Source organism: Hetaerina americana, unplaced genomic scaffold, assembly GCF_022747635.1.
Source record: "Hetaerina americana unplaced genomic scaffold, ioHetAmer1.1.p SCAF_14, whole genome shotgun sequence".
In the NCBI taxonomy this organism is placed as follows: Eukaryota; Metazoa; Arthropoda; class Insecta; order Odonata; family Calopterygidae; genus Hetaerina; species Hetaerina americana.
The window spans coordinates 14949285-14972744 of record NW_027286514.1 but is presented as its reverse complement, the minus strand read 5'-3'; the positions used below and the strand labels follow the sequence as shown (position 1 = coordinate 14972744).

The 23460-nt window shown below is 38.0% G+C and overlaps 2 protein-coding genes across 2 annotated transcripts in view; one reads left to right on the top strand and one right to left on the bottom strand.

The window, feature by feature from the left end:
• LOC139686368 (oxysterol-binding protein-related protein 9) overlaps positions 1-23460 on the top strand; it is a 360366-nt gene that overhangs the window by 175484 nt on the left and 161422 nt on the right. The gene's annotated exons all lie outside the window — the stretch shown is intronic.
• Positions 837-14040, bottom strand: LOC139686383 (very long chain fatty acid elongase AAEL008004-like). Its single transcript, XM_071583576.1, has 7 exons — positions 13971-14040; positions 11469-11659; positions 6742-6822; positions 5215-5271; positions 4234-4339; positions 2944-3080; positions 837-1118 (listed from the first exon to the last, which is right to left on the bottom strand). Exons 1-7 carry the CDS (start codon positions 14038-14040, stop codon positions 942-944), a joined length of 819 nt encoding a protein of 272 aa, XP_071439677.1. The 3' UTR covers positions 837-941.

Genomic DNA, 23460 nt, shown 5'->3' with positions numbered 1-23460 from the left:
ATCAAATGTTATGTCAGCCTATTTCTCCCATATAACGATTAAAGTGAACTCTATAATGAACTACAATCGGTATCGGGTGCAACAAAGTGCCAGAATCATTTAGGGGACCTTTTACGCTGAATCAGCAGTATGAAGTCATAGATGTCTCGGCCTAGACCCATATTCCAGAAGACCTTTATTTTAATGACATGTGCCGGTTTTTCTTTCTGTAAAACATTTTACTTGGTTTATAAACTGAAAATAAGTCATAAAAGCAGCAGTTACCCATACTGAAGAATTTTATATGTTTACCTGACGGAACCAAGTTATTGTTCGAAATCTTGTCCAAAAAATTAGATATAATTTTTTTATGTATTAAGAGTAGAAAAATATGTATTTAATGCATTGAATTTTATAAATAGCATAATGATTAGTTAAGGAATAGATTCCGCTGAGTGTCGTTTTATACTTTAAATCTTGTCACATACCTAATTACAAACAAGCATTTTGAAAAGTTATTTCTGCACGGCAAGAAATGTGTATGACACATACCTGTCGGAAATGGTCTTTACATGCATTATAGGGAAGGTAAACATTTTTCATTGCGAAATATTTTAGGGAATAACAAAGTACGAAAAAGTCTAGTATTTGTAATCAGTGGCAGTTTTATTAAAGAATCATTAAACATTAAAGTAACGTATGTGGACGATTGTGGTTCTATTTAGTCGGAAGATTAGTCAGTTTATATTACACGTCCCATATGCTCACATGTCAGAAGCCTTTTCGTTTAATATTCGTCCAGATTTATGCAGGCTCTGTATAGATACACAATGCTTGCCTTTATATTCTGTTCTCGTAGATGAATCACATAATTTAAGGCCACGCAATCGATTCTGCTGGAGCAGAGGTAGGCCTTCAAATCATTGGCAATTTGTTGTCACTATCGTTGATACTCCTTCATGTCACTCGGTTTTTTTTACCTCTTTTCCGTTCACTGTGTACGACGTCCTATAGAACATCAGGAACAGAATCAGAATAGAGATGGTGTACGGCATTGTAGTATACCATATGACTCTGGGGATTGAACACTTGAGGTGGACTAGATAAAAGTTGACTCTAAGCATTAAGATGAATTGTACCTGAAATATATTAAATTTACATTACAAAGGGGAATTACATAAAGGAACAATTTAATTGACGGTCGTTTTCCCGTTTATTGTAGAAACTGAAAATAAGGAATGCTGAATTTAAGTATCAGCATTCAGGATGGACAACACCGAGATTCATTAACGTGCACTTGTCTTAAATCTGACATTTCCAAGCGGTATTTCACCCATATTTCTCTCATATATTATTGAAAAAAAATCGGCCTCATTAATCTGACCACCCTTTCCGACTGGACCTTGCGTTCTTTCATATTAATTTATATTGCTCTAGAGATTTTTATGGGGATGCTGCTCCAAGAGCGGGACCCGGTTTACTGTATTTTACTGTGATATCGATATTGCCACTATAGTATGAATCCTCTCAGCGTTACTTATTTGATAACGGCTTTGCTCCAGTGACTCGTTGTAGCACAAGGAATCATCTAATACTACTTTCCTTGATGTGCAATTACAGGAACGATGGAGAGGGTGTTTTCTTTAACCGTTGCATGCATAATTGGAACGTACGTGTATTTTCATTTTCATTATTTATGCAATTAAATTCAATTTATTCATTCACCATAAGCATATAATTATGCATGGCTTTGTCAATACATGTTTTACACTTCATATCAATAAAAAACATTATGCAAAATACCAAAACAATATGAAAAATACAAATACATACAATTTACAATTTTTTGTGATTAACATATTTCAATTATACATTTAATATGGTATGCATTGGAAAATCATCTACACTATAGAATGATTTACATGAAAGTAGTATTTTCACGGCACACTTGAATGTAAAGGAACTTTTGATATATTTAATATAAGCAGGCAATTTATTGTACATAAGTATTCCCTGATGATCTCTCCCTTTAATCGTTTTATTTACTCTGTGCTGACTTACATGGAATGCATTTTGGCTTTGGCAATGGATACTGAATGCTCTCTCTCTCTGTTCTTCGCAAGCCGCGTTAGCGAACTTAATGTATCGTGGTTTACAGACCGATGTACTATGCATTTCAGCTTGGTCTCTTGGCCTATGATCGCGCCCCAGGTGAGGAAAGGCCGAATGTAACAGAATTCAACCAAACTCCGCAAGTCTGGCACGCTGAAGTCAATGTATTAAATGGTAACAGTTTCTAAATAGTTGTTTTACAGTTACTCGCAAACCCAAAACCCCCAAACAAGTCTTTCGTATGCATGGCACTGTTTGGGTTCAATGCAAACTGTTTATCGAGTGTTTATCCAAGTGAGCAAGAAAAGAATTAACACATTCATGTCCACTCTTCCCTTTTTCGATTGCTCCATATAATCAAATAATTTCAATAAATCTTCGATCATTGTTCGATCATCGAATCAAAGCATTGTTAAGGATTGACAGGAGTAAAATCGCTAAGTTGGACGAATGCTTTGTTTTTTTGGTAAGGGGAGATGGCACACGTTCTTTTCATTATTTAGTTCGGTGGAGTACAAAATATTCTATGAACACATTCGCATGATAGGTTGATCCAATATGTTGTTCTCTCTTTTTCTTTGTTTTGATGGATATTTGTGCGAGTGAAGGAAAAGAAAGAACCCATACACCCTCAAAAGCTTCGGTTTAGCCCCGACCTCGTCGACTGCTGAGAGATCCATGATACTAGCGGAAGTATGCGTCAATTGATATTTTTAGTTTTTCCATGGCAGAGACTTTAGGCATAAGTTGAATTAATAACTCATTGTACAAGTCGGAGTGGTGAGTCATGTTTTTTGACTGCGTAAGATGCATTTCAGAGAATATAGACGTTGGAAAAATGTGAGTACTTACTATTTGCATCGTCGTTAGATATTTTTTCCACCAAAGATAGGGCGTCATTCTCGGGCCTAGTGCTGCTAGAGTGTAGTACAGGTACATGACGGCGTGAACTAAACTATTCAAAAATACAATTGGAAGTGATCCTCCACCTGAAAAGCACATTTCTTTTGGTTAAAAAAAATACATTTTTGTTGAATAATTTTCATAAATGTTTTTCAATATAATTCAAAGATATTTTGCTTACTTATATCGGTTGATTTTATTATAAACCTTCACAGAAATTACTCATGTTATCAAATACTCTACGTATATAATTGGTAAATAGTATCCAAAAGATACGCCTATTTTTTAACAGTGGTGGCCAATGATGGTGATGGTATCGACGCGTACATAAAAATCATTTAGTCATTGTATATGATGTATAATATAATCTATAATAGATAATTTTATGATTTAATATAATTACAAATAAAAATTATAAATATTATTCTAATTTTATAACTTTATATTAATAATGTATCCTTTCCATGTTATAATGTGTTCAGAAATATTCTTGCGTCCAAACGTTTCTACATAAATGATTAAGGGCATCAGGATATTCTCTCAGGTTGGATTCTACTCTGACACCGATGAGAAATCCACAGAGATCCTGGTACTTTTCAATCTATCAGGACGTGCTAGGCAATAAACGGCCGGTCGCATTCATCGCTTCTAGGGTGTTCCTTCTGTGGTGGGACAGTGTAAACCCATCGAGGTCGAGGTAACCATCCATCAAATAGAAAAAAATTATATTCTTCCTCTAATAGCCTTTGAAAAGGTTAGTTTTCTCAAGGAATGGATCAATCCACCTTTGGCGCGAGAGACGACTCGGCACCACTTCACTATTTTACCTTATAGCTACTTCTTTTGAGATCCGTTTCCTAATAAAAAAATATTTTCCTGTCTTGACTCACAGTTTGACCAGTCGATCGTTTCGTTTCGCTTAATGTAAGGGAATAGGAAACTTCGGATGTTCAGCCTTCCAATTTTAGAGGTTCTTTCTGTTTATGCGCTGGGATAGTCTTAGGCCATCTGGTAACTGTAAGGTCGCGCCTTTATTCTAACGAGATTTGGGGTCTAGCTCATATTCTCACTCAGTATGATATCTAAAAATTAGCTGAAGTGATCAATTGCCATTAATTAATATAAAATAACATTCCAAACAGAAATAGAACATTAAACTCTTGGCCTTTGCTTTCATTGGTATCTTCCGAGTTCAATCTTGTTTGACTGTGGTCCTTTTTTAGATGATGGGTCTCTTACCTGGATAGTATTTGACAGCCAACCAAGCAATGATCAGGATACCAACATGGTGATATATGTGCAGAAACGACAACTGTCTGCTCTTTTTCCTCAAAACGAAGATAATCTGCAAATGGTATAATGTATATATATTACAAAGCTGAAAACCTTTTTGGATATTACCTAATGAATAAGCAGATGGTTAGATTTAAAAGTCGAAAGTCTCTCCTTAGGGAATATTTGTTTTCATATGATCAATCAATGTGTGCACCAGTGTGATAAAAATGCCATAAACTTAATGAAACTTCATTTGACTTATGGGTGATTGAAATCAGTCCTGTTCAGACGACTCCTTAGCGTTCATCGGGGCACGGATTCATATGATCCCCATGTTCCCCGTGGTTGTTTGAAGAACGATACAAACCGATGCATGGAACAATAGAGGGTCGAAATTTATTTATAATTGAGGTTTAACAATTTCAGGTTAAGAAAGAGGCATTACAAAGTAACAATGCCCAACTATTCAACTCAGGAAAGGGAGGAAATTTACTTTTTACTGACGTATCCAAAAATTTGTTTTCCAATTACTCGGAATCTCTTCCATTCCAGGGATTATATTTTTTCCTCTTTTTTTACATTCGTACAATGGTTCCGTTTTGCATTTAATATCCTATCGTGACTAAAAATCAGCGGCGGATTATTGAATATGCTTATCTTATGAAATCACGAACATTAATTTTGAATGAATAAATATTTACATGAACGCATTGATGTATAATTGAGGATTATTGATGACAATTTCTATTGATTGGAATGTAATCAAATTTACTCCTACTTTAACCATGGAAGATTTACTGAAGACGTTTTTAAACGATGGTGTGCATACATTACATAAGTGTTAAGTATTAATGACTGAATCTGGAAGTGTTTAATAAAATACAAAATAATGTAGCGCATCAGTGAGTATAGTTAACTGTGTAGATAGAAAGGTTGAGTACTCACCGTATCCAAAAGATCTATGATTTTTAACATGAAATAAAACCATGTTGCGGCTACCCCCTGAAAAAATAGAAAATTGTATTTGTGAGAGTTGTATAGATACATAGTTTGCATATTGATCGTTATTAACTTGTCAAAGATGTAGAAAATGTGCAGTATTTAGGCTACTGAAAAATTGCCATCTATTCGAGGAACGCACCAACCCATTTATTAATTTATTTATGCTTGATGATTTTGCATACCTATAATGCGAAATTGAGTTCATATTTTATAATTATATGAGACCGTTATTTTATAATTATATATAATTATATGAGACCTTGTATCGTATTGAAATAATAGTGTCCGTTCTTTTAGCGGACAAGGCAATCATAAATTTTAATTGTGCAATAGCTTAGGTAAAATAAGTGGCAATATTCGATTTACAAAGTTTAAATCTGCTCTTTCATTATTTTCAACGTTTTTCTCTAAAAATCCATGTAAACTTTTTTTTACAGTCTTACGCATGAGTTTTCCATGAGATTTTCTTCTGCTTCATGAGAGATCCATGAGCCTTTCTACCGCACTAGTACCCCACTTTTCTAGTCATACCGCTAATCAAAATTTGAATGATTAAAAGTAGTCTACCGGTCAGAATGTTTTTTTAATGGAAGCAAATGGTAACCGCTACCAAACATCTGATCTGAAGCCAATGCTACACTAAACACGTGGCTGGGATGGATTTTAATGAGTTCGGAAAAGAGGATGCAGGACATGATGAGTGCCAATTGATTGCCTTAGTCTGTGATGGAAGGGAATTGTAAATTATAAGAGGGAGGATATTCATAGTGAGCATTACCGGAAAATGATTGATTACTTGATACGTAAGCTTCGATGGGACCTATGTTTAATAGGTCAGCTGTTGCTTCGAATAATAATATTCAATTATTCGCTTGCTATACGTTGTATGCTCCTCTTCGAACCTTTATACTATATTTAATAATACCCCTGCCTCGAGTTCACTCGTTTTCTCTCAACTGCCAGGTGCTCATTACGAGACTCAGATAATCCCTACATTTCTATCCCACCTGGGCACACCGACGATGTTAACAGTTCCGTTCTCCGTATAATTTTTAGTTTTCCAATTCTTTGACGTTATTTCCCTCCACCCGCTGTGGTCAGAGGCCATTGTATCCTCCTGAGAATCAGATTTTATTTTCTTTTTGTCAACATCTTACCCTTAGACCTATCCGAAATTCGCAATCAATAGCCTGCGGCTCATAAAATTACATGTATATTTGCTTCCCTCAGAAGAGCTCTAGGGGTCATTAAAGCGCGCATACCCTTCCTCCGCGTCGTCGTGAGGGAGATGCGGCGGGGAAGACTACCGAATACGTCTTGGAATATACCATTTTTAATTAATATAACCCGCGCAATAGCATTTATTAGACAGATGATTCAAACGAACTTTGTCCATTATTTCATGTTGGTATTAGGTTTTATTCTTATTTTTTATATTTAGGAAGTAGATGTACATTTTTTTAAACTTACAGTTAGCTCGATCTGGGTCTTCTTCTCTTCACTGTCTTTCCTGCACATAATGCTGCTATCCTTCCAAATAATGCTCCCTGTCTACTTACATAAGTTTAGGGAAAAGAAGAAACTTTGTCAGTTTTATGTTTTAGGGAACATTTAAAAAAATGCTAAGTTTTAAAATATCTGTTAATATTTTGGTATAAAATAAATATTTATTAAAGTTTTCTGCTTAGTGAAAAAACAAACCTGTGCGAAGTGGCCAAAGGTCTCTATTCATAAGTAAGTTTCTGTTACCGTATTAGGCAAACGTCATTCGGTTGCCGTTGGGACTAAAGGCAATATACGAGGGTCATCCGGAAAGTAGTACCTCGTTCGTGAAATAAAGACACAAAAGTAAATATTAACAAACATAAAAAATTTTATTTGAAAGAGGATACTTTAAACTACTTCTCAACATAATCTCCAAGCAAATTAAGGCATTTGTCATAACGTGTGACAAGTTTCTGTATTCCTGCTGCATAGTCCTTCGCCGCCAGCTCATTGAGATACGCGAGGGACCCATCTTGCACAAATTTTTGCATAATGCAGATGGTGTTTAACAATTTCATGAACAATTGTTCGAGAAACATTGGGAAAATGCTCACAGATGTCATCAATTGTGACGCGCCGATCGTTCCTCACGAATTCGTCAACTGAGCTCACCAGTTGGTCTGTAATGACAGACGGTCTCCCCGAACGCTCATCGTCGTGTGTGTTCCCCCTCCCCATGTTGAAGTTGCGACACCACCGCCGAACAGACGACTCGTCCATTACATTGTCTCCGTACACCTCCTTTAATTGGCGATGAATATCACATGGGCGAACGTTTCTTGCATTGAGGAATTTAATCACTGCCCTCACTTCACAACTGGCGGCGTTCTCAATTTTTTTAAACATTGTAAACAATCACAGAAACAACACAGGCAATGCTAGCGTCACGCAACTTGGCTCAGAGAAGGCAGACAAGCCACTGAAGCTATCTGACCTCGTCCAGCGGCTACTCGCGTCGTCAGCACTTCATGCGGCACGAACGGGTACTACTTTCCGGATGACCCTCGTATGTTTGAGGGCATATACGGAGATTTTAATGCGGCGTAAGTTTTTTCCTGATGGATGCACACGCAGATGGGCTATGAGTTAAGGAATCTCGTGTGTTAAGCCAGTGAAATGTAGTTTCCATGTCCGAGTATCTCATCTAAGCATGAACAAATGAATGCGGGCTCATTGGAACACTCGCGAAGACATGACTTACATCGACCGCTGGGAAAAACGCTAAACTTCTTCATCAAAGGCCAGCATTTGACCACTACGACGTGAAATGCGACTCTTTGGTGTTCCAACAGTCGGCCTGCCATGTGTTCGAAAGAGGCTACTCGTTATCCGTGGCGTGCAAAGTATTATTGTGGTGACTTGGTGTTTCAAAAGTGTGTGTTCTTGTAGATCATTAGGATTATGAGCATGTTTACTACGCTCCGGAAATCATCAAAGCTAATATCGGGCGAATAATGTTTTACTGTTTGTGATCTAGTGCAGTCTAGATTGATATTCTAATCAATTGTAGCGCGCGTAATGGTAGCTCTTGAAGATAATCATTGAAGACAGGGATGTATTTTAAAAGCTTTCAGCAACGATTTAGATGGGTTCTAATAATATTTTTTTTATGGGTTTAAGTGAGTTCTTTTAATACTTTTCCAATAAAGCCCAATATTCCACACATCTAAGGTAAGAAGTATTAAGCACCTAAATACTTACCATCTCACCGCTCCTCCTCACTGACCAGTTACACAGCCCATCAATCGCGGTCAATAATAATGTCATCGCCTGCCGTTTGATGCATCTGGATCATTATTTCTCAGGGTAACAATCCAAGCACCATGCTAACGGATGTTTGAAAATGAGTAAATTATTTTTTATTCCTTAACAGATATAATGAGCGTAAAATAAGAAAGTGGTGATATCACAATTTCTCTCTCTGTATATCAGCTGTCGTCTTTCTACGAGCCCTCTGTGCCTCCTGGACTATATTATAAATCGTAGCACACGTAATGGTAGCTCTTGAGGATAGTTATTGAAGACAGCGATGCATTTTAAAAGTTTCAACGACGATTTATATGGGTTCTTATATTATTTTTCGTATGCATTTGGATGGGTTCTTTAAATACTTTTCCACTGAAGCCCAATATTCCAAATCTCCAAAGCAAGACGTATTTATTCGCCTCGATATATCGTGTGTATTAGTGTTCCAATGCCATCCAGATTGATGTTCTAATAAAGCGTTGCCCACATCTTGAAGGTAGCACTTGAAGGTAGTAAAAACAGTGATGCATTTTAAAAGTTTAAGCGAAGATTTAGATGTCGTTTCTCTAATTTATTTCGTACTTTTCCACAAGTTTATACATCCAAGGGAGGAAGTGCTTATTCGCTATACTATAAATGTGTACCATTTTTCCTCTCCTTCCCACCGACCAGTAACACACCCCATCATTTTCCGTCCATAGAAATTATATTATTATTGCTTGCGGTGTGGCACTCAACTTATGCTTCTGGATATTTATTTCTCACGTAAATACTTAATAATAAATAAAACACCGCGCTGCTGGCAATTTGAATATGTGTTCGGCCGTGAACTCTGTCTTGCAAATCGTATGTGTCGACAGCTTCCTAGTAGGTTATCTATTGGAAACACTTTTACCGAGGATATTTATAGGAAACTTTTATTTTTCCATTGTTATTCTCACATTCTTAGGCCATCCGCCACTGTCACGAAATAGAGGGTAAATCTATCTGACAACTGTTTCTGTGGAGAATTTTTCTTCGGTAGCATCATGATAGTTTAAAGTACTATATGATATAGGAACGCGGGCACACTTGCTCAGTTTTTCACCCAGCCATAGGTTACAAAAAAAAACCTTCATGATTTACCGACAAATATGCGACATTGTTCTATGCCAATAGTCAATATGTCATTGTCGGATTACTACCCTTATCATTTTATTGAAATTTTGACACTCAATATCTTTTATTTAGAAGCATAAATCATGGGCTTAAAACATGACAAAAATTTATACGATGGTTGCTATTGATAATTGCAGCCTAATAATAAAAATACACTAATTATGGTTGAAAATGGCTGTATTGTTTTTCGAAGTATTCTCCATGATGATCAATACACAATACAAATTTGCTTGCGCTCGCACTAAATTTCGTAACTTTTTTCACTCCGATTGAGGTACCTCCAAAACATGGTTTTTAAATACATCAACGGTTTCCTCAGTCGCCCGAAAACGTTGGCCACGCAATTTTTTCTTGATAAACACGAATGAAAAGAAGTTATTTGGTGCTATATCAGGGCTGTACGGAGGATGGCCCATCAATTCGACGTTTAGGCCGGTCAAATAGGTAGCTTTTTCAGCCGATCTTTGATAGCTTCCATTGTCATGATGAAGAATGATCCTTCGTTGCCGCTTCTCTTTCCATAATTCACCCAGCAAAAATTGATGGTACATAAATGTTCGTGTGCCATTCAGAATTCACGGTTCTACGTTGCTTTAACGAGACGGTTGCCGAATGTCGAGTTATTCCGAAGAAACAGGCGATCATTTTCTTCGATGTGCTCCGTGCACGAAACAATTGTCGGATTTGGCTCGTCTTATGAGACCCATAAAGTGGATTGCCGATTTGTTTCAGGTGCATACGCATAGATCCAAGATTCGTCACCTGTTTAGATGTTATAAACAGCTTTTGATGCACCGTGATTGTATTTGTTGAGCATTTCTTTGCACCAATTGGCACGAGCATTATTTTGAGCTTTTGTCTAATTATGCGCTATCCAATGCGAACAAAATTTTTTCACTACTAAATGTTCATGCAATATCTTCTTCATGCTCGTCATACTAATCCCCAAAGATGCTTCAATCTCATGATAAGTCACATGACGATCTTCCGTATCTAGTTCTTGCAAAGCATAAATGTTTTTTGGCACAACTGATTTTTGACGACATTCACGACTTTCGTCGCTGAGCGAACGGCGGCCATGATGGAATTCGTTATACCAGCGTTTCACGGTGGCAAAGGTTGGAGCATCATCGCCAAAAATGGAAGTAAGTTGATCGATGCCTTCCTGTCTCGATAATCCACGTCGAAAGTCGAAAACAATTGTCGCACGAAAGTGCTCACGAGTTAACTCCATTTTTTCGCTGAGACAACATTTTCGAGTCACTGTAAACAGCACAAGTTATGATCAAACGACCAAATATTCTGAAGAAGGTTAGTGTTAAATGGGTCAAACATTCAGTAGGAAAAGTCAGATGGCGCCTAAATTACTTAGTGGTGTCAATGCTCAAAATATAAATAGCACAACTCGTACCACAATGATTTAGGGAATCAGCTATCATCTTTCTGCAAACGCTGGTGTCCTACTGGACTATAGAGTGAATAATTGATTAATGCAACGGATGACTTTTCTGCATCGATGGAGGAGTAATAAAGTATTTAATTTTACGAAGTGTTTTTAAGTTCTACTGTCACCCAATATTTCTACTGGAAAATCTCTTAATGAATTTTTAGGAGAGGGAAAAATAGTATGAAGCGAAAGAGACACCTCTCTTAGCTCGGCAAATGTAGCCTCTAATGACTTGAGTTTCTTTAAACATAAAATTCGGAAAATATATATTATTCATTAATTATATGGAAACATGTTTTACCTGCATGAACAGCCATGTATTTGCAATTATTTGGAAGATGTTGATCACCATGATGGGCCCATAAAGGGAATAGGGCGATCTTTTGGCCATGAACTTCGGACCGATCTTGGTGACGAATAATAGGTACAGGACGATGACGCCCGCAAGTGGCAGTGGGCTCTGGGCCATGAACCAACTCCTTGTGTCCGGATCTGAAATATGACATCACGCTGAAGTTAATGAGGCGAAGGCAAATTTATATTGTGCGGTTTGTTTCCTATTACTTCATGCACTATTAATGAGTGGGAAATATATGCTCATTTAATTTCGCCTCGAGATTTTATAAAATCTGTTATGACAGGTGATTTCGTGTTTGATGAATTCCAGTACGCTGAAGGTTTATCCTGAAAGAGGCTCAACGACGGTTCGCTCTGTCAATCAAATAATAGACGAATTGGAATTTAAAAACATTGGATTGAATCGCATGCATTTGGAACTCCAACGAATTGAAGACACTTAATTAGTAGTAGTTTTATGGGAGGCGACCGATAGCTGAGGTCATTTGCTCCATTAGGGTTGGATTGGGAACGGAGGAAAGGTAAGCCGGGAAGAAACACGGTGTCGGCATTAGCCTACTCTTGTAGAAAGGCGCCAAAGGCTCCGCAGGATGACATCCCATCCGTCGGACGTCGAACTCACTCAAATTGGTCTCTACAAAGCACCTTAAGTAGGAATATCAAGTAGTGATATATCTGAAAAATCAGCAGTCTTCGGATTCGAATCCGGGACTCCGGGCCTGTGCGTTAGCCACCGCACCTTTCCGATCCCCCTTGGAGAAACTTAACCTCAAAAAGACAAGGTATAGCCTGTGTAGGTTTCATTTATTTCCATGACAAATCGATCGGACTAAATTATCTCTGTATTGGGGTGAATTGGCTAAGTATATAATCTGAGCGTTCTTACGAAATGAATGCGCCATGGCCACAACAACTGCGGGTAAGAAGGATTCGCAGGAAGGATGATTGCATCCTTCTGGGGAGTTGGCGGATTGTCGATTGTACAATCCCGCTCACTATCGGGGGCACCCTCCCATGACGTCGCAAAACCCACACGGGCTCGGATATATCCGTCGTCAGAGAATGCCCTGTGGGCATTTACGCGCTGGTACCTATGTATGCTCCGCGATTGCACGTACAGTCCTTGAACCGGGCTTATGCCATCGTATGTTCTTGGTCTTCCTTTCTTCTCGTCTCTATGATAATTGACCCTAATACCTCCCAATCGACCATACGAATGACTGTGTTGCTCCCTGTGAGCATACCCAATTTTTTGTGTACAATTGAAGTTACTATACCTTCTGATATGCGTGTGTTCTCGTCTATTTCGCAAATTTTGATTCGTCGATCACTAAATAACCAAATCGTGGAAATTGTTAACATTTCGGAAGAAGTCACTTGCACTCGACGTACCATACGAGGTCGTAATTTCTAAGTGAACGCCCACGCTTCAATTCTTTTACCCATTTGTAAGCAGTCAAAAGCACAGGAGCAGATGTGCCATGAATCCAACTCAGCTATGATATCTTTTGGTTTTAAGAATTTGGAAAATTAGTGTCCAATCACCGTACGAAACTCATTTTTTTCATTTTGTAAATTAACTGAAGTTTGCTGATTCAACCTTCGGTGAAAATTAATTTAACTGAATATTTAATTGCAGTGATAACGCAATGGTTGAACTACCATTAGTCTTCTAAACAACCAAAAACTTATAGTTTTCGAAATGCTTGTCATTCTTTTTTCAGATTTAATTTTTAGGGAGTTTCCGCACGCAGTGGATGAGCAATATTATTATTTTATAAACCTTGTTGCTATTAGGCAATTGTCCTGGTGGCAACAGTTAAGTCTGGCCAACGGTCACTCCTACAGTGCACATACATACACAAGAAGGACAGATATGACACTTAAAGATTACCAACCGCACCTTGACCATCACACAAGGGATAGCTTCACACCATGCCTACAACGCTCCGTCCATCAATGATGCAATAATTATTAGCGCATTCCCTTTAGGCTATTTCACTGTCTATTTTTTACTATTACAGTTAAAAGGGTAATTTATCAATCAAGACTAGTTTTGAGGTTAAAAAACTAAATCGAGGTGGCGATAAAGAGCCCACCTTACTGAAGTTAGACCTTATCACTTCTTACCGTGTTGGAGACAACTCCATAAATATGTAGATAAAAAGAGACAAAGAGATCAGCAATGTTTTTTCTGGTAGATTAACCTTAGTATAGCGTAAGAAGGGAATTATACGGCAGTTTTTCCTTTCGTTACACAAGGCAAGACTTTTATTAGCCAATTCTACCTTGATACGGAACAAGGTAGGGCGCGCGCGAGTATGTAATAAGGTCGTTCAAAACGACAAATGAGGGAGGTAGATTTCTCCTCAGCTATCCGTTATAGTGCGAAGCAAGGGAATAAACTTGTAGAAATTTTGTGAAATTATGTTCATGTCAGACTCACCTTCGCTCTCATTTAGGATGTAGTTGTACGCCGCGGCGAATCTAGTAAAGGTGTGCTCCTTTGCGGACATTCTGGAACGAGAATTTAAGTGCTTAGATTGAAACGTCCATTGTACAAGGGTTGATATTTATATGTTCAGCCTAATAATGAAAAGACGGTAATTTATGGTTGAGAATGGCTTTATTTTTTTTTCGAAGTATTCTCCATGATGATCAATACACTTTTGCATGCGCACGTGCCAATTTTTGAAACACTTTTTCCACTCCGATTGAGGTACCTCCGAAACGGTTTTTGAATGCATCGACGGCTTCTTCAAGTGCAATTTTTCTTCAAGCTTTCATTTGCAATAGGCTTTTACTTAAGCGATTCGCAATTCCTTCAAATCTATTGGATGAAGTCATATTGCACCTACACCCAGTTGTATACAGGAATTGGTTCTTATGTCGTCTATGTCATCGAGTAAATATATGTTTGTGCTGTCGCATCGACGGTGAAAAATGTTACATCCTTGAGTTTCCCTATTATTAATATGCCAATACTCACATGCTATTATTATTTATCAAGTAAAGTAATAATTTATATTTTTATCTTAACGAAATATTAATGACGTATGTTTTTTCGAATCCGGTAGGAAGGATTTCGTCTTAAGACTCGAATCTCTACTCTACTCTAGTATTGAAAACTGAAACGGCCGAGATATCGAGTTCGTCCGTGGTCCTTTGTGAACTCTTTACGAATAGTATGAAACACGTGCGATTGAGCTTTCCAAGTAAAAGCCCCAATATGGGTCAGTTCCCGTAGTTTTAATCGAGCTTAACAGTTATGTGGCTTACTTGGTTTCGGGTCCGTGCTGGACACAGTATGCGTGGCGTTGCTGCTATCGGCTGGTGCTACGTCGGGCCTCCGTCCTCCTGCGGCTATTGTCGGTTGTCGTAGTGCTTCGCCCGCGCGAGCAATGCGGCGACTGAAGAATAATCTCGTGGTGAATCACTATTTCCTTTATCTTTCCCATTTCTTCCCCCCATTCTTTTGAGTAGATATGAAGGCACCAACCTGGGCATCCTCACGAGCTATGTCGTAAACAAATTTGATAAGGAATCAAATACTCAAGGTGGTCCAGGATTGTTGTCATCATGCATCCCTTTCTTGAATAGTAATTCGTGCATGACGTAGAAGAGTTATCACAGAGTTTTATCATTCGAGTTCTTGATCTGCGATTCTATAGCAACGGGCTACACGTAAGAAAGTTCATCTATTCTTCCGCGAGATTAAACAATATTTATGAACTAATTGCGGTGGAGTGAGGAATTTACGTGAGTGTTATTTAGCCTTATATTAATCCTTTTTTAAGAACTTATATTTGGTAAGAGGAGAACACTGAATCAATCAATAATGTTTTATAATTTTTTGCTTTTCGGTTTTAGGTCTACAAGAATTAGTTATATTGATACTTTGAGTTTACGATGATTAAGCGCTGCATGAAGATGTCACCATATTTAATAAGGGATCGGTTGTCATATGGCCATGCCCTTGCTCAATGGTCTTGGGGTATTAGCATATAAAAACTAGCAGTGCCAATCTGAAGTGTAACTGCAAGTTGGAATTCAGTCGTTTAAGGTTTTATTTAGTTATCGCCTTAGTAAATTCCCCGAAAAGTGATGGTTAACATTAGGTTGGATCTCAAGTTGATCTACTCCAGGAATTTAAGGACGTTTTGTACCTAAAATGCGGAACAAGAGGGTAAATCTGGATTCTGCTTGATCTCCCGGGCAACAGACTAAATGTCCTCAGCATTGGAGTGCTCGTCTTGCCTGCAATATACGAGGGTAGTTTTAAAGGTTCTCGGAATCACCGCCAGATATCAGATGCATTGCGAGTTTTCAGCGTAGTAATCGCAGAGAAGTATTTGGTAATCCTTAATCAGTAAACACGTTACGCATTGGGACTTGGCAAGAGATCCATGGTGCGGGCATCTCTCTGTTGTTATTCCCATGTATCGTAGTAATTTGTGAAGATTAAAAAAGATTGAGGCTCTAGCAGTGAGTAAATACTTCGTGAAGAAAGTAATAAAAACAAAGGAAATTCCTGCCGACTTTCAGAATACTTTGGGGGACTTTCTTCCTTCATATTCAACTGTTGTTAGTCATATTCATCGTTCATCAAGATAATGCGCATCCACACACGTGGCAAAAATGCCTGAACTAAGATGCAAATTGTTTCTTTCCATATCCGCCTTATTCGCCTGATTTGGCTCCATCAGATTTCCATCCCTTTCGCAAACTGATTTTATTCCTTGCCAAACGTGGCTTCTTTGTAGCTTTTGTTGTAGTTGTCGAGGAGTAAAGCGTAGTGTTGTACAGTAATTGTTTGACCAGTGGGACGATAATCTATCAGTAGAATCCCTCTCGCATCCCATAAAACTTAACCCATTACCTTTCCGACCGGACGTATTGCCTTTGCGTTCTTTGGTGGTGGCGAATCAACATGTTTCCACTGCTTTGGCTGTTGTTTTATTTTTCGGGACTAGTATTGGACCCAAGTTTCATTTGTGGCCTCAAACAGTCGCAGAAAATCTTGCTGGTTGCTCTTAGAATGGGTGAAATTCGTTCGGAAATTTCAATTCTGGTATGTTTTTGACCCTGCGTCAAGAGTCGCTGCTTTTAATATCTGCTCGAATATCAATTTTTTCCATCTTCACAAATCACTGCACCGGAGCACCAAGAGAGAGGCAGGTAATATCACCACAAATCCCTTTTCAGAGCAATGACAAGGTGCGTAGTTGCTCATAAGGGTTACCTATTACTACGTGGGAAACTGGTTGCATTTGCGCCAACATCTGATGGTGATTTTGAGAACCATTCAAACTACCCTCGTACGAGGGTAGTCTGAAAACTGAGACACACATGCTTGTAGAGCGCGAGCGGAATGACCTTCAGAAGCGTGGCAGGTGGAAGTAACATCCCCCCTCAACCCGCGAATACCCTCGTTTGAGGTCGATGCGTTCATCTTGCGTATCGTATTTGGAGAGGCGGATGTATGGAGACGTGTTCTAGTAATATATGTCAACGCGAGTTTAACAGCTTGCTGTTATTGAATATTTAACTGCTGAAAAAGTGACTCCTGCTGAGATTCGTCGTCGTTTAAAGGCTGTGTATGGCGACGATGATGTTGATAGGTCTACTGTAAATCGATGGAGAGTAAAATTTCGTGGTTGCGAGCCTGGAAAAGCCATAATTAAATAGATAAAGAACGTACTACGGCCGAGTGCATGGAAAGAATGTAAAACCCAAAGCCGTACACTTAAGGGCACTTATAGGTGGAATAAAGAAGGGGGTGGGAAAGTTATTGTTTGGCGGGAAGCCCGATGCCAGTGACCCGTCACTCAAACAAATGAAAAAATAAAATAAATAGTTCAAACAATTACTCCCTTGATCAGGTATTTGCACAACAAATTGACCTTCACAAGTCGCAACCACACACCCACACAGGGTTTACGGGGCGGGAAGCCCGACGCCAGTGACCCGTCACTCAAACAAATGAAAAAATAAAATAAAAAATAAAAAATTATATAACACTTACTCCCTCGCTCAGGTATTTGCAAACAAATTGACCTTCGCAAGTCACAAACACACACACACACAGGGTTTACGGGGTTGGAAACCCAGCGCCAGTGACCCGTCACTCAAACTCGGAAGACACAAAAGTACAGTGCTGGTGGGGAAAAGTGCCGAAAAACCTGACACCAGGTGTTTCGCCTGCTAAGCAGGCCTCTTCAGACTGCCATAATTGTTGATGAAACCTACTGCGGACGTCCGATCACTGCCACAGACGATAAACATCGCAAAATCGTCGAAGATTTGATTCAAATTGACCTGCAAATCATTCAAAAGCGTATCGCAAACCATATTGGAATATCCAAGGAAGAAGTTTGTAGTGTTAAAGGCAGCCTGGCTTCAATAATCTTGCAACATAACAACGCTCGTCCACACACCTCGCGCGAAATAGAGATGCTCTGCGAAACCTGAAATTTGAACCGATTCCACACCCTCCTTTTTCCCCCGATCTTGCGCCTTCGATTTTTATTTTTTTCCTCAACTTAGAGACACCTCAATGGTAATAATTACACCTCGGACGATGAACTGAAGACATCTGTCAAGTCCTGGAATCGAGGAAATTCGGACGAGTTGTTCAGTGACGGAATGAAAAAACTTGTTGCACTTTGGGAGAGAAATGGGAAGGACTTAAAGGAGAAATGTGTTGGACTTAACGGTAGCTATGTTGAAAAATAAATGTATAATTTTGAAGCTTAAGAATTGTACCTAAATGTACTTTTTCCCGATCTTGCGATTTGTTTTTGTTCGCGCTCTACAAGCATGTGTGCATTACTTTTCAGCCTATCCTCGTATTTGTATTTTTTTCGGAATATCCTTGATGACGTTAGAGCGTTTAAAATGTTAACATGCAGGACCGGGGCCGTTTTTGAAGAAGGGCCTTACAAAAATGTATCTAATAGTATTTGAGGGTATCATAGTTCAGCATTTATTTTTTAAGGTTATTTTCGATATTTGTTAAAATTGGCACTATATGGAGAAAGAAGAGACGTCAGCTGAACCGAAAATACCAAATCTTTTTCAATATTTTTCTTCTTCTTAACGGCTATCGAATATAGATGTATCGAGTTTTCTTGGTTGCTCGTATGTCGCAAGATAAAATTATTTGGTAAAGGATATTAATAATATAATTGGTTAAAATTGGCAAGTTGTTTCTCTCCTTGAGTTTTTGTTCCAAATTTTTGCAAGTACCTCATAGATTTTATGGTAATGTGAATGGATCATGATTTTGTCTAATCTCAAACATGTAATGAAATCATGGTATTTATAATTTCCAAGGAAATTATATAAAGCTGTAACAAATCTGAGGTTTCAGAATGTTATTAAGGACATTAACATGTATTTTTCATTCCAAAATAACAGAAGGAATGGCCAATTTTTCAACAGAATTTAATATTTGGTACGTTGTTCCTTGTGTAATTATGGAAAGCCACGAAGTGGTGTAAATTCTTGAGTTTATCTTTCAGATTCGCCGCTTTTATGTGTCTTATCCATAATAACTTATTTCACTGTAACGATATTAAAATATATTATTCAATGGCCTTCGCAATAGTTTCGAATCAGTTATGGGGTGTGTTCCCTGACGATCAATTCCGCGTGCTTCATGCATCAGTTTGAAAAAAAAAGCTGTTATACTTTCGGATAAGGATACATTTCCTTGGTGAATATACCAGAAGAAGTTCGTAAATGTGGATGAATCTAACATGTCAAGTCCGAAATGCATCTTGCATAGATAAAGAGCATTGCCCTTGCTGTCTCCACAATTTAAATTAAGAAATTGTAAATGGTCTTTTCTTATTACTTCAAAGTTTTTGTATTATGATCTCATAAGTAGTGAAAAGTCATTACATTGCCTTGTGCTAATTTCTTCTGGAATAAAATATTCCATTCGACTAAAAATAACCATGGAAGATTCCCAACCTATGGTTCATTGAAATATTTCTTCGGAATGCGGATGCAATTTGAAGAGAATTACCAATGAGTGATCGTTTTGTGTAAAATATATATATTTTTATTCATTTGTATGCTTCTCATCTTTTTCCATTTTCTCAGTCGATGGCCATTATTAGCAAAGAATCCGTCATTTGTCGGATCATGTTCAATTTTCATTCCTTGAAAATATTCCCAAAGACACAATTGCGCCATAAAGCTGAGGTGTGATAGTTAAGAGTTTAAATTAAAATCTTTATTGAAATTTTTCTGTACTCGTTTAATGTTAAGCAACGTGGTAATCCAGTAGTAGAGCGTTGGGCTAATGTTACTAGGGCCCAGAGTTTGATTGCCAGGCACGTATCTGAGCACTCTGGTTTTCACCCGAGCTGTGTGATTTTTCGGGTGCCAAATCTTCCAATTTATTTGATGCGCTGTCATTTGAAAGTATTATTAATATTTAAGGTTTGTTTCATACAAGTCAAGGTAAATATTTTCTCATAATTATTTCGTATTGCAATCCATTACCCGTGATAGGTAGTCACAATTTAAGCATAAATATTAATTGATTGCTTGATTTTTGAAATAAACCGCGTAACAAACTTCCGGCAAACGAGACTTGGAGTAGGGTTTCCCAGTTGGAAGCCCAGGGATTAACAAAGTCATTCTTTACAAGTGCTAGTAGTAGGTAGTAGTACATGGCAAAATATTTTGTCTGTTGATTTTTGATTAGTTACTTTTTTCCTTTAAAGCCTAGTTATCACTTCTGCTCAATCGCAGAAGTAGGTTTTCTGGGGCATGGGTCTACTTTGTGCGTGAAAGGACTTGACGGCGGTAAAAATAGTGTGAATCAATCTCTTTTGTTGGAGTAAATGGCGGAGAGGAATCGCATATATTTCCCAATAAAAAACCAGATAACCATCAACCAGAAATCATCAAATGTCATTTTTTCAGATTCTCATTGAATAAAACATTGGCTAGGTGTGAAAGGGAAATTTTAAAAGGATGGCATTTCTATGACTCATTGTAAGACCCTGACACGCTGAGCCTATTTTACAATGCAAATTTTATTACATTGAGGCTGCGCAAGTCTACTAAATAATGAGGGTAGCCAAGTCGGAAAAATGTTACGACTCATTAATTTACTCCGAAATTCAGAGAAAAAATGGGGACAAGGCCCGAATTTTTTGAGAAGCTAGGAATTTGATATCGCATTCGGGAATTTCGGGTAGAAACAACGTTTCTATCTGTTATTTGATCGATTTGTTTTCGTCTTGGTTCATCTTGCATGCTCGTACTGCAAATAACGGATACGTAGTACGACCGATTTCAGTAATACCAGAGGTATGCGAAGCGTGGAAGAAATGATCCAAAAATTAACACCTAATTAGATTCCAAGTACATAGGAGAAAAATCTGGGAATAGGACGACATGGTCGTCGAGAAAATCGGGATTAAGTGGGGTTCGGGAGCTCATAAAATCAATGGCCGACCTTGTAATTTGAATATGCCTACATGACAACGATTTCGTTCGGTCGCAAAGGAATCTAATGACTAGTGTGCGACGTCGTGTAATATTTTTTATTTTCCCGGTGTGGGTTTCGCAGGCACGGCGTTTTCGCTGTATACTAACCTCCAATCATTTATTGCAGAATATTCGGACTTCGATTTTCCTTTTTCCCCCCCTCGTTGCGTAGGTAAATTCATCCTTCTTCGGCAAATCCAATCATCAGCCCTCCTTGTTTGCCCGCTACCCCGCAAGACATAAAAGCTCGGGGGGTCGCTTATGTGATGTCTAAAATAAAATTCCCAAGGAGAAAAATGGAAGTTATCTTTGCATTTATTGTTATCTACTTGTATTTGATCACAAATGTAAAGCTTCTCTTTCCTTTTCTTACAGGTGAGTACATCATTACTCCTGGGACCTAACCCACCATGTGACTGGAAAAATGAGGTCATCATTTTTCAATTTTTCTTTCGTCGTTGCTGTACGTAAAATTAAATCCTGCCATTCCATCATTAAGTATTATATTGAGGTGCATGTATGGATGCTGTTTGTAATTAGATAACAGACGAATGTTAATAACCTGACCTTTAATTAGGGGGTTAATACCTTTGGTGACTAGTGAAATATGTGTATCCTCAGCTTGTCATCCAAGTCGCTTTTCGCATTTAATTTATCTTAAAATCTTGTTAGACTATGTCATTTCAATTATTAGTATCTTGTGAAAATATCTCCCATCTACCTCGACGTGTTAAAAAGCGCTAACATTATAATTTAAGATATTATTGAAAAAATATGGACCTCCTTACTGCTATGTTGTTAATCCTTTTCAGGGTAGCGTTCAAACTCTTAGTTCCTCTTTGAGGGTGACTAGGGTTGCAAGGTTGTCTTAGTGTGTATTGTGAGTGATAAATGTAGCATAATTTTTGTTGTTAATTCTGTTCCCTTTGCATGTCAGGCGATAAGGGATCAGAATAATATAACGTTTGTCCGACCGCGCTAGTAGGGAAAGGTGTTTTCGGTCAAGGGTAGTCTGGTGTGAAATCACCCCTGCCACAGACCCTAGCGGTGGCTTGCGGGATACTAAATAAATAAATTTAAAAAAATGACATTCTCAAAGGAGTTTCGATTAATACTTAGAAACTTGAGACATAGTATAATTTACTGTGCTCAGTATACAGTTCACTTGTAGTGAAAAACATTCTGTCTTAAGCAGTCTTGTCCAAATTTCGAATTCCTTTTTTGAGCAAAAACGATGGAATACATGATCACATTAATATGATGAATATATTTTACGTTCATAATAACCGTTTCATGGGTCGTTTATTGCAAATAAACTACTGGAATGAATTTTATTTATTTTGCCTGCGAAATAAATGTATCAAAAAGAACAAGCAATGCTGACCAATTTTGTACGGAAATTGTTTGAATTAGAGTAAAGTGTAGGTCAGCGTGCAGGTCAATTATTTGGTCTCTAAAGTCTTCTATGCCAAATTATGTAGCTTTAAATGAATTGAGGTTCAGTGCTAGCAATAGTACATTTTACACTAATCAGATAGCATCGGACGAAACATTTTCCTAGGGTTTCAATATTAATAAGAAGACGATCCTCGTTAAAAATTCCAAAAACCGCAATGTCAAGGGAACATTTCCAGTATTGATAGTCGATTGCCGGTTTAAAAGACTAAGTCGCAGACTGTCATCACCTTATTCAAAGCACAGGCGCAGATTTAATTATTGAAACAGAGCTGGTTATCCACTGAAATTGTCGACGGTGAAATGTTCCCACGATCCTTTCATATGCAAAAATTTTCATATTTACAGAAGTGGCAGAACAAACAGAAGCGGGGTGATGCCTTTTTTCAGTTAAAAATTAATGCGTCAGTAGGGCTGAGGTAATTCCGGGTACTGGTTTGGAAAGCGTTCAGTGCTCGATTAAAAGTCCTCAATCCAAAAGAATTTATTTCTGCGCCTTTTACAGACCGCCATTCGACAGAGACAATTCAATGCTATAATTAGATCAGCAAGTCGAAGAATTCTTGTCCCAACACACTGTTTTAAAGCGGGCGATAAAGGCAAAGATATCTGCGAATCCTTATTGAATTCTTTTACTTTGAACTCATTGATCAACATCGTGTCACTTCACCAACTAGGGGCGATAATATTCTTGATTTTTTAGCCGCGAATATTCTCGAAATAGTCTGCAAATCGAGTATTTTCGCTTCATGGCGTCCGAAATGAAAAGCCTAAAAGGAGCATTTACTTGTTTATACAAGGGGAATACAATGGCCTAAAGTGCGTGCTACAGAATCAATTTGCTAGTTTTAAGAAAGATAGTAATCACCGAAATTCTTAGGATACGGGGAATCACTTCCTTGAGGTCACGCGCTCAGCAGTCAAGTTCATTCTCAGAAAATTTATAAAAAGTAACACGAAATCGAGAAGGT